Source organism: Crinia signifera, chromosome 2 (genome assembly GCF_055691185.1).
Source record: "Crinia signifera chromosome 2, ASM5569118v1, whole genome shotgun sequence".
Taxonomy (NCBI): Eukaryota; Metazoa; Chordata; class Amphibia; order Anura; family Myobatrachidae; genus Crinia; species Crinia signifera.
The window spans coordinates 313,593,829-313,611,190 of NC_139218.1; the positions used below are offsets into that span (position 1 = coordinate 313,593,829).

The 17,362-nt window shown below is 43.0% G+C and overlaps 1 protein-coding gene across 3 annotated transcripts in view; it reads right to left on the reverse strand.

Moving 5' to 3' along the window:
• Positions 1-807: 807 nt before the first annotated feature.
• Positions 808-17,362, reverse strand: part of ZC3H13 (zinc finger CCCH-type containing 13) — a 62,772-nt gene continuing 46,217 nt past the window's right edge. For 2 of the 3 annotated variants that reach the window (XM_083168972.1, XM_083168970.1), the window contains 8 exons: positions 13,971-14,074; positions 11,194-12,213; positions 10,756-10,800; positions 8,937-9,449; positions 4,316-4,471; positions 2,841-3,041; positions 1,216-1,379; positions 808-1,097 (listed from right to left, as the gene is read on the reverse strand). In XM_083168972.1, coding sequence (XP_083025098.1) covers positions 936-1,097; positions 1,216-1,379; positions 2,841-3,041; positions 4,316-4,471; positions 8,937-9,449; positions 10,756-10,800; positions 11,194-12,213; positions 13,971-14,074 — 2,365 coding nt within the window. In that variant the 3' untranslated portion in view covers positions 808-935. The remainder of the gene's footprint in view (positions 1,098-1,215; positions 1,380-2,840; positions 3,042-4,315; positions 4,472-8,936; positions 9,450-10,755; positions 10,801-11,193; positions 12,214-13,970; positions 14,075-17,362) is intronic. The other variant, XM_083168971.1, reaches the window with a different exon arrangement.

Consider the following 17,362-nt stretch of genomic DNA (forward strand, 5'->3'; position numbering starts at 1 on the left):
ATGTGAGGAAGAATTACTTCACAGAAAGAGTAGTAGATAAGTGGAATAGCCTCCCATCAGAGGTGGTAGAGGCAAATACAGTAGTACAATTTAAACATGCTTGGGATAGGCATATTGATATCCTTACAAAAAAATAAGGATCAAATATGGTTTGAGGTAACATGTTTAAAAAAGGGGCAGACTAGATGGGCCAAGTGGTTCTTATCTGCCGTCAAATTCTATGTTTCTATAAGGGGTTAATGTGCCATTCTTATGGCACGACTGGGATACCCGATTGGTGTGATTGCAGCAATGATAAGCGTGACTACATCTGTATATAAATAAATAAGTACATCTTAAAAAGTCAAAATATATAGTAACTGCCAAGCATTTAAAAACTAATTAGATTTGTCATAGGAGGAGATTTTTCAAATCCTGGAGAATGGTTAAGTACCGTATATACTCGAGTATAAGTCGACCCGAATATAAGCCGAGGCACCTAATTTTACAACAAAAAAACTGGTAAAACATATTGACTCAAGCGGGACCCTCACTCGAGTATAAGCCGAGGGGGGCTTTTTCAGCATAAAAAATGCTCTGAAAAAGTAGGCTTATACTCGAGTATATATGGTAATAACCAGCCAGCTCTTGCTGTGCTAGAAAAGTGTCAGAAGATTTGTTGGTATTTCCTCTCCAAGATGATAAACCTTACCACAATGAAATCCAAAGACACGGACCTACTGAAAACTGGTGTATATTCTGAAAAATCCACAACTAAAAGACCATTTACACTTCCGAAATTTTAAAAAAACAAACAATGAAACGGCATTATAAAACATGTATATATTTTACTTTACAATATCCATGAAACAAAGAAATAAAAAAAATAAATGGTGGCAGAGTTCATCGCAAAACAAAAGATCATAGTATTATAATAAATCAGTAATTTCCAGGATTTAAGAAGCACAAGGTTCTGGTTGCTTGTTTGTTACAGTAAGTTTGCAATCAGCCTTTTCCTGGTTTAATCCCGATGTTTTTCGCTTAAAAAGACGTAAGCTTAACCTCAGAAGTTCGCTGTCAACCAACGGAGGATTGGTGTAAGTCTGTTTCACAGTTCCCTGGTGGAGGGAGGGAAGGACAAAGATAACAATTGTATCAAATGTATTACAATAATCTATAGTAGACCACAATCACAATATTGTGAGGCAGGAATATGAAATCAAAAGATTAACTTACCTTCTCATTTTGTACAAGCTGCTTGCGGATTGCCAAGTCTCTTCTAGAACACAGAGCTTTACAACACGGTCCAAGATTACTCAGTAAGGCAGCTCGCTCTTGCCTTCTTAACAGTGCAGCCATGTTCAACGCTCCCAGCTCATGCTCAAACAAATTTTCAGCTTCTACAAGTACAGTATGTACAATTTAAGTGCTGAAGTCAAAAACAGATTAGCAGAGAACAAAACTTTTTTTTTTAATGATAACATCTATTATGCAAGCCTAATAATTAAATGAGAGTAACGCTGTGCTCAATCTGATCATCAATACCAATCATTTACACATTTCATTTAGGTCAATAGAATACAGAGACCTCTTTAATGGAATGACCTTGCCTATAAATGCTTGTATATTACTGTAGGGCCATACAAAGACCCACATAAAGACAGCAAGTGTCAATTTCATAGAAAACTACACAACTTGACTGAAAGCAGATTATCAAAATGATTTCCCCCAAATTATGGTTAAATTTAACGCTTTATACAATTCAAGTGCTTATAAATTCTACTGAAAATAAATGAAACATTAATATCTTCATGAATGCTTAAAATAACCAGAAATCTTTAACTGTGTGCATTACCACTCTAAAGAGGCATACACACCTTGAGATGTGTGCAAACATTTTGTGCTGGGCAATTTAGGGTGGGCAATTTCCTGGTGTCTAGATCACCCAGGCACATGCAGCAATCTGTGCTAAGCGATACTGCTGAGCAATTTAGTTAAGCAACACAAGAGGAAGGCTCACAGGGAGAGGCAGGGGAGTGAATCACAGGGAGAGGCCTATAGGGAGAGGCAGGGGAGTGGCCTATAGGGAGAGGCAGGAGATTGGCTCACAGGTACAGGCAGGAAAGTGGTTAAAGAGCTCTAGATCGTTCATTCTGTACACAAGGAGCAATGTGAATTTATGGGGCCTACAAAGAGTGTGATTTCAGCTCATTTACTAATTTATCTGACTAGATCACTTAGAAAATTACACTACATTAATCTGTGTGTAGGGGCCATAGTGATGCGCAGCCGGGTGATGAAGATTCTGCATGCTGGAAATACCTAGTCAGATCGCCAGTCAGGGCCTACCGACAAAAAGCACCACAATGATCCCAAACACTGTTAGGCAACGGCACACACCAAACCACAGCGGCCTCCCATCTGAGTGGCTGTGTGAATTCTCCCAGCCAATCGACGTCTGGCCAGTCATTTAAAAATATTCAGCAACCGCATCCTGCCCCGCCACCCAGCAAAATGCGGCTACAAGCTCTCAGCCGCTGCTCGGAAGGACCCCGCTGTCCGCCACTACGAGCTGACCACCTCCCGCCACTAGGAGCTGTCCGGACCATGACGCACGGGGAGGGAGGTCCCAGTTCGGGTCGCCAGCAGGTCCGACCACCGGCCCAGGTCCGATGTGCACGGGTCCGTGCATCGGACCTGAGCGGACATCAAACTTAGCAGATTTCAGGACCCGATTCGTCGGAATAGGCTCAGTGTATGGCCACCTTAAGACTACGGAGTTTAACATGCAACTTAATAAATGAAAGGAGGCATGTTGTAGACAATAGCAGTAGAGTTAATTTCACAACAAGAAAACATACCATTAGGCTTTTCTATAGCTTGTTGGCAAGTGTCTTTGACCTTAAGGAAAAGGTCAGGTCCTGCTAGACGTTTTGAAATGCCAACTCGCAGTAACACAGCAGCAGGCGTGAATTTTAAGAGAGCAGCACCAGATTCCCGTGGTTCCTTCACCTGCTTGGGCATCAAACTAGACCAATCTACATCAATTACATCCAGAGGATCTGTAAAAAGAACAAACATGATTAGAGTTCAACTTCATTGCTAAAATTGTATTTTGGGTCTTATCCGATCAATCCTTTTCTCTTAATTCTGTGGGGGAGACTAGAGAAACACTGGTGTGTAGATGTTGTTAGAAGAGTCTGGGAACTAAACATTAAAGTTTGACCGTTCAGGCTGCTCCTCCCCCATACTCTACCTCCTGCCCTGAATGACCAGATAACACTGACAACACCCAACAGACAGAGTATCGGAGAAGAGGAAGCAAACAAGGCACCCAAATATGCATTCAGTGTGAACCCAGTGGGCTTGAACCACCAAACACAAAAGCCAGGCTCATAAGGGCTGAAGTCCAGGATTAGCCAAATGACTGCGTTGAGTGGGCTGCTACCAAGTCAAGAACTGGCATGTCTGCTTGGAATCAGGCCAACCACACTTGCTGAAATCATAGAGCACAAACAGAATTGGAAAAGCCTTGGACCTGCGCACATAAACATGGACAGACCCCCATTACTTCCAATGAGATAAGAGTGGGCACCACTAATTGCCCACTGGAAGAAAGGTCCACAAGCTCATGGTTGATCTGAAACGGAGACTGTACGTACCCTGTCCTTATGGAGACAGAAGGCTGAAACATCCTATCAGGCACCATCCCCTCATGGGATTTTGGTTTAACACTCACCGCCAGTAGAATAAAGTTGGGGGCAAATCAGCATTTGCGCAAGTGTTGGCATGCCCCATAGTTAAAGGGAGTGTCACAAAACCACACCCCCTTCCAATTGACCACTCCGCTCTGCCCCATTTGGCACCATACCTTGCAGCCACCGTACAGTAAACACTGTGAGAGGGCAGAGACATGTACAATGAGGGAATAGAGAAAGGACAGGAGCCTGGAAAAAGATGCGTGATCTAGCTCATGATGAAACACCAAGCAAAGAAGCTTGCCCAACCTTACCAGAATTAAGTATACTGAAAAAAAGCAAGCATGGTACGAACACCACCATCTAAAAAAACAGTAAAAGAGTAAAATCCAGATATGGGAACCGACCTGAAGTGAGAAGGTCCAGCCTAAAAAAACACCAAAGGGAGAACTGCATACCAGGCACTACTTAATCAATCTGGAGCAGCTTCTCCTAGCCCCTGTTCTGGACACTGTGTCCATCCAAGGACAGGCCTGCCAACGTGCGTGGTGAATACCTAGGCGCACTGCTAGCCACAAAAAAAACAAAGAACGAAGATCCCTTTGGAAATGAGTGTCAACAATTTAAGCTACATTTACCAGATATCTTCTCATCATCCTGCTGGTCTTCCTTCTTTTCAGCTGAATCAGCTAGAATCTCATCAAGCTCATCATCACTGATTGGCTCATACTCTTCCCCAGCAGCAGAGTCTACAGACTGAACATCTTCAAGTTTGGAAAACTCCTCTTCTGCACCTGTAAATGCGTAAACAGTGGTCACTGAGGTAATGGCTGCAAGCATTCAATTCCAGGTGTACCTAAATGCTACATTTACTATGAAGGTAATCATTTTCAATACATAACACAATGCACAAAAACAAAGACAGGGAAAACAGTGGTTGATACGAAGTGCACAATACAACTGTTTTAAGTATTGAATCTATATAACTGCTCATGTCCCATTAACACCAATATAGAGTACTAGTAAAAAATAAATTGCCTGTATGAAAGATAGACCATCATTAAATTATCTGGTTTAAGCAGTGGATGAAGTGAGGTGCCCACAGGCAGTGTCATGTTAACCTCTGACTGGACTGTCCTCAGAACTGTTAGAGGAGACAGAAAACAAGGTACAGATCTCTCTCTCCTGGAAGGAAAGGACTCTACCAGTCCTGAAACATCCCTCAAAGAACCCACTGTCCATTTGGTGTTTTTTGTAAGACAGGGTTGTTACTGCTCAAAACTGAAAAAAAAAAAAACAGATACCTAGGTAGCTGTTGGGGCGCCTGTATGAGTTGTTAGGCCAGCAGCAATCTAGAGAAGGGATTGTCAGTCCCTGTAGGTAAAAAATAAAATGGAGTGTGGATTGCGCTAGATTGATGGCAGAAGAACAAGGTTGATAGTGTAAATGAAAATATTTTAATTAATACATATAACACTCTTAAAATTGGCATGATTTAAATGATTAAAATAATTGGAAATAACAGGTGGATTTGAAAAGGCTGCTTCCAGTTATAGTAACGTCACCTTGGTGAGAGTCCACAGTAGATATGGGAGGGGGAGAATTTCCTCCAGACTGTTAGTGTGGTGTCCCTTATAGAACTTCCTCCAAACAATAGGTGGGGGTGGCGTTCCTCCCGGTTGGAATATCTGAAGTTGTAGGTAGTCCACTGGGTGACCTGGGTGGGTACTTTAGAGAGGTGGCTTGCCTTCAAATTGGTAGTACCATACCCCGGTGTCACACGAAAGATAGATTGTGGTCTGGTTCTCCGTTTTGGCTACTTGGGTGGAATTTCTCAGGAGTGGGGGGTGACGTCAGCAACCAGCAGTGGCTGGTTGCCTGGGCCAACGCGTTTCGCTGCTGGGTGTAGCTATTTCAAGCTTGAAACAGCTGCACCCAGCAGCGAAACGCGTTGGCCCAGGCAACCAGCCACTGCACCCTTTATACTGCTGTTCCAGACGTCACCCCCCACTCCTGAGAAATTCCACCCAAGTAGCCAAAATGGAGAACCAGACCAAAATCGATCTTTCGTGTGACACCGGAGTATGGTACTACCAATTTGAAGGCAAGCCACCTCTCTAAAGTACCCACCCAGGTCACCCAGTGGACTACCTACAACTTCAGATATTCCAACCGGGAGGAATGCCACCCCCCCCCTATTGTTTGGAGGAAGTTCTATAAGGGACACCACACTAACAGTCTGGAGGAAATTCTCCCTCTCCCATATCTATTGTGGACTCTCACCAAGGTGACGTTACTATAACTGGAAGCAGCCTTTTCAAATCCACCTGTTATTTCCAATTATTTTATTCATTTAAATCATGCCAATTTTAGTGTTATATGTATTAATTAAAATATTTTAATTTACACTATCAACCTTGTTCTGCCATCAATCTAGTGCAATCCACACTCCATTTTATTTATTATTATTTATTATTTGTTACTGCTCAAACCAGAATATTTAAAAAAAAAAAAAAAAAAAACCTCAATGACAGCTGTGCAAATTAAACAAAATACTAAAATGAGTTCCCAGTAATCCAATATCTATAGGAGACGTATGCCAAAATTAAAGGCGCACCTGTAAGGACACAAATCGTCAAAGCTTGGGATGCCAATCCAGTAGCATTTTTTCAATCGTGGGAATTGGGAGAGGGCGGAGAGGGGGTTCCGGCACCTAGTCATGCTCTGCTAGCCGAACCCCAAGAAGCGTCTGATTGGGTGCACAGGTGCTACCCGGCATTAGACTGTGCGTGCGCAGTCTAATACCGAAATCCCAGACATTTTGGGGTTAAATGCCATGATCCCACCAATCCCAGGATTGGCCACCCTAGTCACAGCAATCCGGAACACAGAGTATCTCTACTAATAGTGGCTCAAATTCTCTTATCAATATATATTTATTTACCAGTCTAACCTGGGTCATTTCTTACGTTATTTAATTGCTCCTCCAGCATTTCTATCTCTGGCACATTCACTTCTTTAATACTACTATATGCTAGGGTTCCACAAAAGTATCCAGTCCTCATCTTTTGGTATAATTTACTTATCTACACTAATGTATACTCAATCTAACCTTCCTCCCCTGACTTCTCCATCCCTTTCATCTACTACTATTTGTTACTGACTAGTACCCTGATATCTTCACAAGGATGATTACCTGAAGATAAATATGATAAATAATTTGTTTACCCTCCCTACAGTCTTTCCACCCCTCTCCTCAAATATTCCTTGCCATAATCACAACCAGTCTCTAATTCCAACATGCGTTATATATGTTTCATCCAATCGTTCCTGAGCCAGCCATATCCACCTTTTCTTACTATAGATGCAACCAAAACTGTTATCCATTCACACCACTGACTCAAATCACTTATGTTTTATTCCCCTTCCAACTATTCTTCTAGATTCAACCCATTCTAAACAAGTTAGCAACATTGCTCTTCCATTTCACTGCTACCACTCTACAGATCTCTACACTAGCTACCCATATTCTAAAGAAAGTCATTCAAATTGCTCTTACCTAACTAGACACTCAAAATCTCTACCTTGGAATACTCTTATCCTTAACATGCATCTTGCCTCTTATAACAATTGGTCATGCCTGCCTATAGTTTTACTGTCCCTTAACACATCACATCAGACCATACCCAAAGTCTTCACATTTCTAAATGTTTTTTAAAAGCACCATTTCTTACAGTATGCCCAACACTAGAACAACTGTCCTAATTTCCACTATTGTTTATATTCAGCTGTGACCTTCTACTAGAAGATTCTAAACTAATGAGCTGTACCCTCCTCCATCCTTTGTTCTAATGTCTGGGTTTATGTTGTATACCCTTGTATGTGTTAAGCGGACTACACACGGGGAGATGCTAGATCGCTCAACACACAAGACTGCACAGCGATCTAGTGAGATCGCTTACAAAATGGCCGGGGATCGCTACATGTGTAGGTCCATTTAGTTTAAGTAAGCCCTATTTTCCATTCCAACTGATACTGTAGACAATAATAATACATTATGAAGAATAAATGCACACCCATCTAGTGAATGGGAATGTTCCTTAGTAGTTCGTTTTATAGACCTCTCTGCAACCAGAACTCGTCTATCCATACAATTGATTTGATACCAGTTATTGTGCACTATCCCTATACTAGGTGCAAAATAGTGTGCACTAGCCTTATACTAGGTGCAAAATAGTGTTTACTAGCCTTATACTAGGTGCAAAATAGTGTGCACTAGCCTTATACTAGGTGCAAAATAGTGTGCACTAGCCTTATACTAGGTGCAAAATAGTGTGCACTAGCCTTATACTAGGTGCAAAATATGCATCACACTGCATGGCCTGTTCTGTTAACACTCCCTTGCTGACTGAATGAAAATAACCATTTACAACCCTGTCAGGCCCCAGTTGCCACAAACAAGTTCAATTACGGTTCATAAGTGAGTTTTGTATGTGTGAAAAAAATTCCTGGGGTAAGTCATAGCCTATTCTCCAGTATTTCTGTGACACACAATTTAAAGAAAATCGCGGTACGCTATTCCATTCAGTCACGTCATCATATGGAGTCAAAACAACTTGTGTACAAGGACACATCTGTAGGTGTTAAGAACTGACCAACCACCAGGAGCATACAAAGGATTTTCAATCTAGGGGAGGCAAACATGATAAAAAGCCACCAGGAGAAAAAGCTTTCCAAAACCAAACCATACCAAACTACACATTACTCTAATGCAGTGGTTCCCAACCTGGGGTACTCTGCAGACCAGTTGGGGGTACTTGTAAATAATATTGGTAATGGCAGAAGAAGTAGTTTTCTGATGGCAGAAGAAGTCTCCCATTGCCATGGAGATGAACCACGTTGCATCCCTTCCGGTTCCATCTGCACATCATCAGTGAACTCAGACATCAGCGATCTTCTGCTCCATGTTGACATGGGTGGAGGAAGCAGCAGCATTAATCCTACAGATGTTAGCGGTACCTCCGGAGACAGTTCACAGCCTGCGGCCATACACAGAGGGGCACAATTCCTGACTGTATACTCTTTCACTACTCCTTAATATAAGGACACGAATAACGCTCACTGCCACTCCACTCGTAAGTACTGTGGATATTTCAAATTGAAAGGAGGGGGTACTCAAGAATGAAAAGCCTAATTAAGGGGTACAGGATAGAAAAAAGGTTGGAAACCACTGCTCTAATGCAATAGATTTAAACTTACCATCTGAGCTTTCAGCTTTTTCTACTTTCCGGTTAGTGATCAGATCTTGAAGGCTTTCGTTGTCCTTCTCTAATCTCTCCAAAGTAGTGGTGTTTCGACTGGTGTTATCGTAACCTTTGTCATTATCTCTGTCCTTTGGGTCACTACGTTTTTGCTCTACTATTAATGGGACATCAAGAAGTCGGACTCGTTCTTTCTCTATATTATCAGGGATCAATTTTTCTCTTTCCCTTTCAAAGTCTCTCCTTCTGTCTCTTTCCCTTTCTCTCTCCCGGTCTCTTATTCGCTCACGCTCTCTATTTCGTGGCCAGTCTTTTTCGGCATCTCTGTCCCAATCTCGCGGTCTTACATCTCTCCTCTCACGCTCTCGGTCCTTCTCACGCTCCCTCTCATGTTCGAATCGCTCTCTTTCAGGTGCTCTTTCCCGGCTGTCAAATGACCCAGATCTGGAATGTACTTGGCGATCTGACTCTGGAGAACTTCTTCTGGAACCACTCCTTGAGTCCCTACAATCTATTAACAGAGATCAATTAGTTGTTGATAGTTCTAGCACTACAGAAACATTATGTACTGTGAGATACAACTGGCAAAGATTGCACTATATGAGAGATACAACCGTTATCTGTTGAAAGTGTAAATGATCTCAAATGCTTTTGCATGTCAAATATAAGAATGTACATGACAATAACAAATTATAACAGACCAAATATTGACAAATCGCAACTGTATATTATGGAGGTCACAGTAGTTAGACACAATAGGACAGGCATGGGCTACCTGTGGCTCTCCAGTTTTTGTGAAACTACAAGTCCCAACATGACCTGTCTTACTGCATCAACAGTTGAAGCATCAACTTCTAAATGTAGAACTCATTCACACCAGGAAAAGCAATCAATAGAGGATTAGAAGAGTTGCTAGAGCATACTTACATACTCTGTTGCAGGAGACCACCAATTTTTTTGGGTAGCCCCTCGCACTCCAAGAAGAGTGGGTACCCACTTCCTAGTGAGCAGGATAGGAAGATAAGGCCAAAAATGTAGCTCCATATGGAGGGTGTGGGTCAAGAATGATATGAATTGCCATCATTTGCAGGCTTTACCTTGGCATAACCGGGACCTTATGAAGTGGAAGACAGGCTCAGCCCCCTGAAGCACCCTGCTGCTTTCCCTCTCTAGGCTTTTCCCGGAGAGGGGTATATAAAAAAAAAAAAACCTCTGTATTTCTAGGGCATTTACTGATTCAGAGACTCCATTTATAGCAGTATGTCAAACGCGACACCAATATAAGCAGCATTTGAATAATTTGTTTGACGTTACCTTAAATATGACTATAATAATATCCAGTGGTAAACATTTAAATAAGAAACAGAACAGTTGACACTAAGGCACCAGGAGAAATGAGAACTACTGTACTATAAGCATTCATTTTAAGTTGATTTAGTTTAATAAACCCATCATTAGTATTCCTATGTGCTTTAAACAGCATTTCTCTGTCTCAAAGACACATATACATAGACCAGTGGTTTTTAAACTCTGTCCTCAGGACCCCAAACAGTTCGCATTTTCCAGGTCACCTGCCAGGTGCACTTATTACTGACTTATACATTTTAAAAAAGATCCACAGGTGGAGCTAATTATTTCAAAAGATTCAGTGAGGAGACCTGCAAAACATGCACTGTGTGGGGTATGGAGAACCTAGACAAAAAACTTAAACAATTGATATTATAGTTTTAAGATTACCACCATTATCCTACCATTCCTAAATAATTCTCTTACAAGTGGACCACTCTCCCTAGTAGACTAGTGGGTGAACTACACACCTGTATGCCGTGTTGAGTTTTGTGGCTGCAACCCGACTGCATGTCCTGTATGTGGAATGTACAAAATACAGCTTAACAAATGAATGATAAGACATGCAAAAATTGAATCACACTTACAAGGCCCATACGGACCAAAATTAGATCAATCGATTTTTCTGAGAAGAGTGTTATGCTGCTTATATGGTGTTAACATTTGTATTTACTTCAAGTTTCAATATTAAAAATCACATCTCGTGGTAACAAATTGTAGCATAAGAATGATATATGATCATCTCCATATTAAAATGGTAATAAAACTAATTCTGAGGATAGTGTGAGTAATTAGACTTCATAGAAGATTAATGACTATAGCTTAAATGACGTGGTTGACTAATGACATCTTTAGTTTCAAGTGTTGAGCCAAAACAAAATAACTTACATGGAAAATTTCTAAATTACCTGATGAAGTGCTGCGACTAGGTTCTCCTCTCTTCAGTTGATCGATTCTAGATTTGCGCTCTCCAGGGGGTTCAATGCTTTTATTTCGTTCTCTCTCTCTGGAGCTGCCATGCAATATTCTTTTCCTAGCAGTCTGATCTTCGCTTCGGTGAACAGAATCTATGGAAGGTGACCGCAGGCGACTGGATGTACGACTTTGGTTGCTACAAATGCTGCTGCTACGTTTCTGTTCGGTGAGCTTGCGTGCAGGTGGCTCATCCACTATCAAAGGTCGTGGCTCCTCTTTCTCGGTTTTAACCTTCGTAGGCTTTTTGATGGTTTCTTCTGGGATTTTGTCTGGAATGAAAGCTTCTGCTCTTTCAGGGACGTCTTCATCTGACCAGTCACTGAATGTGGTTTCTTTTTCTTGGACTGTTTCGACCACTATCTTTTCTGGTATCACCTCTGGAATTTCTTCTTTGACTACTGCAACAACTGCAACTGGAGCGACAATAGCGGGAGGTGTCCGAGGGCCTTTCTTTTTCTTACTAAGTTGGACAACCTCTTCGTCAGATACATCAGAATCGCCTTTCTTTCGCTTTTTCTCTAAAGTTTTCTTTTTTTGGACCTTTTTGGGTGAAAACACTTTTATTTCTTCCGGTGGAGGCTCTGGAGCAATTTTTTCAACCACAGTTTCTTCCTCTTTCTTTTTCTTTGCAGTTTTCTTTAGCATTTTCTTCTTTGTTTTATCCTCATGCAGTTTGTCAGTAATCTCTTTTTCCTCTGGTTTATGCGGAACCGTGCTATCCGCATCTTTTGTCTTTGAAATATCAGAATCTATTAAGTGCTCCCTCTGTTTTTCTATTGTAGACACTCGCTCTTTAGTTTCTGGCTCTTCATAACGCCTTGATCCATCTTTCCTATCAGTCTTTCGTTCCTCCTCCTTCCACCGAGTCGGCCTTTCCTCTGTTGTGTGTGCCGGGCTTAGAGAACGAGAGTCTTGTGGTTTGACAACCTGACTTAGAAGTCTGTGTTTCTCATCTACAATCAAAGCACATAAAACACGGTTATAATTTCCACACAAAGCAGTGCAATATTTTAGTGCAAAAACAACATTTTGTGCCATAAACCATAGCAGCCATACATTCACTTTTAAATGTCTGTTTGCACTAAACTGCTAAACCCCCATTGTAGATTTGCTGCTTTGTGCTACATCACATTACTTTTTGCAACATGGCCTTTAATATGTTCCATATAGCCTAGGGAGAAGGAGATCTCGCACGGTATTACCATGTTGACAGATGGCAGACTGTCCACTATTTTTTAACTCCATAAAACCGTTTCGCATTTGTTATATAATGTTGTTGTTGAAAAATGTTGTGTATAAAAAGGTTATATTTCCTACATAAAGGTAAACCGTACAGGTCATTATGATGAATAAAATGTTTGCTTGGCAATTTTCACATTTTTGGGGGGACAAATTTACTTGGCACTCAGAGAGTTAACTTATAGAAAGGTTTTCCCAAACCAGACAGAAAGGAACCTGTAACCATACCCCCCAGGGCTATCACTCTGATGATGAAACACAGTGCAGATTGGCAGACCTAACTGCTAGCTTATGCTGCTTTCCCACTGCCAAGCCGTTTAAATAACCGGTATTTTTAAACTGTATTTAAAACAGTATTAGCTTTCACATTGCAGTAGATTACCGGTTTAAATACAGTTTAAGTACCATTCACATTGCAGTAATACCGTTTAAACCCCTCGTGTCCCCTGGTACCTGTCCTGCCCCCCCGTACCTGCCAGCTGGTACCCCAGTGCCCCCTCCTCCTGCATGATGCTTTCAGCAATCAGTCTGGGACCTGCCGATTATGCCCGCTGCCTACCATGCTGCCCCACTGCAAGGTACTAGCTGCAAGGTACCAGGGGGGGGGGGGAGCAAGCTAACAGCTGGCAGTTACGGGGGGGGGGGGGGGGGGTAGGACAGGTACCAGGGGAGGGGGGAAGACTAGTGTAGGATCTTAAATACCGTTTAAGAGGCATTCCCAGTGCCTAAAAAACTGCTTTGAAACGTGTAGGACTCTGCTTTTTAAACGTGTTGAAATACCAGTTATCTGCAGCCTTAAACATTTAGAAAGGGGGAAAAAACGGCAATATACCGTATAAGACCTGCAGTGGGAAAGGGGCATTAGGGAGCACTGCTCCTAAACCTGCCCATCTAACCCAGCATCAACAATGGAGTATACCCCAGATGTATACATAAAACATATTTTAAGCGCATTCTGCAAAGAAACCATAGACAAAATTATAAGTCTAAACTTTGAAACAAAAACATTCCTTGTTAAGTTCGGACGAATATTGACAATTCCAAAAAGTACCCTCAACAGACCATAGGTTTACAAAATAAATACAGAACATGCGAGGTGTGTGAACATAATTGGGGTTTCATCTAACAAGAAAGCGGATATCAGGAATATCCCAGAGTCAAATCTGTCAATTCCCACTGTATTTAGATTCAGAGTGCAAGGCGTCTATTAGTGTCAACAGATAGGAGAGATCAGTGACAGCTTGCACTACAAAGAAACTTTTTGACATGCTTTAGCAGTCGCCAGTCTTGATCTAGGAGATATATTTGACAATGGAGAATGCATGACAGATCTTGATTTGAATGTACCAGTTAGCACGAGTGGCCGAAATGGCCAAACTCACGCATTCATAAGGGCACACATACATAATGTAGACACTACACAGCCAAATGTAATAACTTTTTGTTTTAGTTAAGATCTTTTTATTCTTACTCTTCTCATCAGCACTGTTATAAGTATCACTCTCGGGAGAGTGATCTCTTCTGCGTTTTGGGGACGGACGCGGGCTTGGGCTGCTTTCATTTCTGTGTCGCTTCCTAGAAGTGAAAAATATTTATGTATATTTCATTCATTTTACAATATATGAATAAAACTACAAGGCAACGCTGTTAAAATGACAAAGCTGCAATATATAGATTTGCACAAAAGGGTGTGATCCTATACTGCTCAACAAATTTTGTATTAGCATTAGAATCATATTAGGTTGTAAATATAGAATCTGACTGCAGCATCATTTTATTCTAGAAAACCAAAAGCTTATATCAAAGGAAATAGTTATTATTAGTAGGACTGATATATGTAGCATTCATTGGAGTGTGAATAGGAGCATTAGTGGAAATTGCTGTGCATTCCTAATTATAAACATAGTTCTTTACAAAAGACAGAGGAAGAACAGTAGTAATTAAATAATCCCTATTACTCACGGCTTTCCTCAGCTAGGCATAATACAGCAAGATGTGCTCCAGTAACTCAGTGACACACCAACAAAATGATATTGCTTTGTAAGGACAACTGTCTGGTTAAGACAATTCTTGTAACAAATGAAAGATTATTCTTATGTTGATTCAATTTGCATTTGCTTCTCTATGGAACATACATACAAGTATGTTTTGGGGTTTTGCTGGGTTCCACAATCTGCATTTTAATTTCTTGTTCTTCTCACTTAACTTTTGAATTTGTTTGCTGTAGCTACTTACATGAAATTAAGGGATACATATGGATGCTAGTCTCTCAAAGGTGGGAATCTCCATAGGATCAGATAAGTATACTTACCCTTCCCTCTGCTCCTCATTAACCCAAACCCTCCCCCAATGCAGCTTAACCCTACCCCCACCCCACCCAACATCCTAACCCTCCCTTCGAAGGGGTGTAATCAATGCGGACGGCGAGGGGGTTAAATGGCGGGGGATCAGCGTTAACAAGCGATCCTCGCTGTTTAACCCTCGTGCCAGCCGCTCATCCTATTCATTGGGCAGTATTCAATGCCGCTGATTTGCCGCTTTTCACAGTGGATGTGTCCTATTTTCGTGCTCCCTGGCAAATTTTTTGACTGGAAAAGTAATTTGCCCTATTCAACGTTCAAAATTCGCCGATGGTGAACAGTGAATGACGGCCAATTCGCCGTCTGTTAGTCACCGTAATTCGCTGCTGTTTTCCAATGGATTTTTCACTGTGATTCGCTGTGTATTCAATGCTAGAATGGCTAATTGCTTTCAGCGTGATTTTCGCTGTGCTTCATCGTGTAGCAATCGCCATCTTTTTAAGGTGAACTGGGATGTTATCTTTTAAAATATAGGATTTTTTTTTTATTTGGTATTCAATATTTTTTTCTGTGAAGGGGCATGCTATTTTTATTCATGAATATATCAAAAAAAAATTTTTTTTTTTTTACACATAAGCCAGCAGGGGGCCGGGAGCCGCTCATTACATATTCATATATTTGATTCACACTGCTCCCTCATTACATATGCGCAGCTACTGCTGCCTGTGTCCCCGGGAGCCCTACTCCCCCCTACTACTTGAATACCGCCCAATGCGGCAGGATTCCCCCAAACAGCGAGGCTCACGGCTATTGCAGGGAGCCTCGATGTTGTAGCGACTGCATACACTGTTTCCCCCTCGCTCCAAAAACCTAGCGAGAGGGGAAACGATGTGTGCAGGGGTCAGTTGAATACTGACCCTGCGAGCTGTGACAGCGAGCAGGCAGCACTGCTCACTGTCACAGCTCGCATAAACCATTGAATACACCCCTGAGTGTCTAAACCTAATCCCTTATCCGGGCAGCCTAAAATAGCCTCCACTTCTAAAGGCGCACGGAAGCCTGTCCCACATACTCACGATCAGTATGTTAACTGTCTGGTATTCCGGGATCAGCCTCCTGACCCGTTTAATGCTCCGCGACCAGCTTTCTGAAGGAAGTCGGGATGCCCATGTCGGTATACTGAAAGCCAACATTCTGACTGCATCCCGAAATAACTTCTACAATGGCCACATGGAGCAGACAAATTGGTACTTTTGTATTAGCCAGGCGCCCGGTACGTAGTTAGCGTAGCAGCGCTGTCAGAAGTAGCGTAGTGTTCCCGCAAGCGACCCTTTCAGAATTAGCACGTGCGCCTCATGCATAAAGTACGTCCTATGCACAATAAAGGAGGCATTTTGAAACCCCCAGTATCCACGCCAGCCCGAAGCGTGGCAAGCGCAGCGAACCTTGCGAGGGGACGCATTATGCGTCCTCCCGACCTGTTCATACCCCCACTATCCACGTCGGCGTGGAGTTGATTTTAAAAAGTGTGGCGAAAGGACGTGGATTACTTCACGGGTTCTGCGTCTGCTCGCCACTCTTCGAGCTCCCCACACTTTTTAAAATCAACTCCACACCGACGTGGATAGTGGGGGTATGAACAGGTCAGGAGGACGCGTAACGCGTCCGCTCACCACGCTTCAGGCTGGCATGGATACTGGGGGTTTGAAAAATGCCTCCTTTATTGTGCACAGGACGCACTTTATGCATGAGGCGCACGTGTTAATAATTACTGATACGCAGGAGCATTTGAGATGCACCTGCATCTCAGACAGCTGGAGTGCCTCTCCGCCAGTGCCCGCATGATCCCCTCTCTGCCGGCGTCTGCCAGCGCAGGGGATCTGGCGGTTACCGGCGCTGTGTGAGAGGCGCTCACTAGGCTTGGCATGGACGCCGGGGACAGAGCCGGGCTGCCGTGGAGTCACTACGCTAGGCAGCCGTTGGCTGCGGCGTCACTACGCTAGGCAGCTGTTGGACTCCGCCGACAGCGTAGCTTAGCCTATGCCTGCGTATGTATGCTAATTGGGCGCCCGGCTAATACACAAGTACCGACAAATTAACCCCTTCCCGACATTTGACGTACATGTACGTCATGGTCGGGAAGTACTTCCCGACATTTGACGTACATGTACGTCATGGCTTCTAACTGTCACTGCGTCTATAGACGCGGTGACAGTTAGGAGATGTCTGCTGTCCCTGACAGCAGACATCCCCCCTCGCCGCCCAGGGGGGGCAGGGGTGCCCCCCCCCCCGGTCGGCGATCGCTGTGATTGGCTGTTCAAATCTGAACAGCCATTCACAGCGTTTCCTGTGTTACCGGCGGCTAAGCCGCTCGGTAACACAGGGATCGGTGGTGATCGGTGCTGTTAAGTACAGCACCGATCACCACCGATGAGCAGCACCCCCCTCCCACCCACCCGGCACTCACCCGGCCCGGCAGCAGGCTCACCCGGCGGCGGCAGCGTCAGGAGCGCACGCAGCGGCAGGAGCGCACGCACCCCCCCCCCCTGCCTCAGCAGCAGCA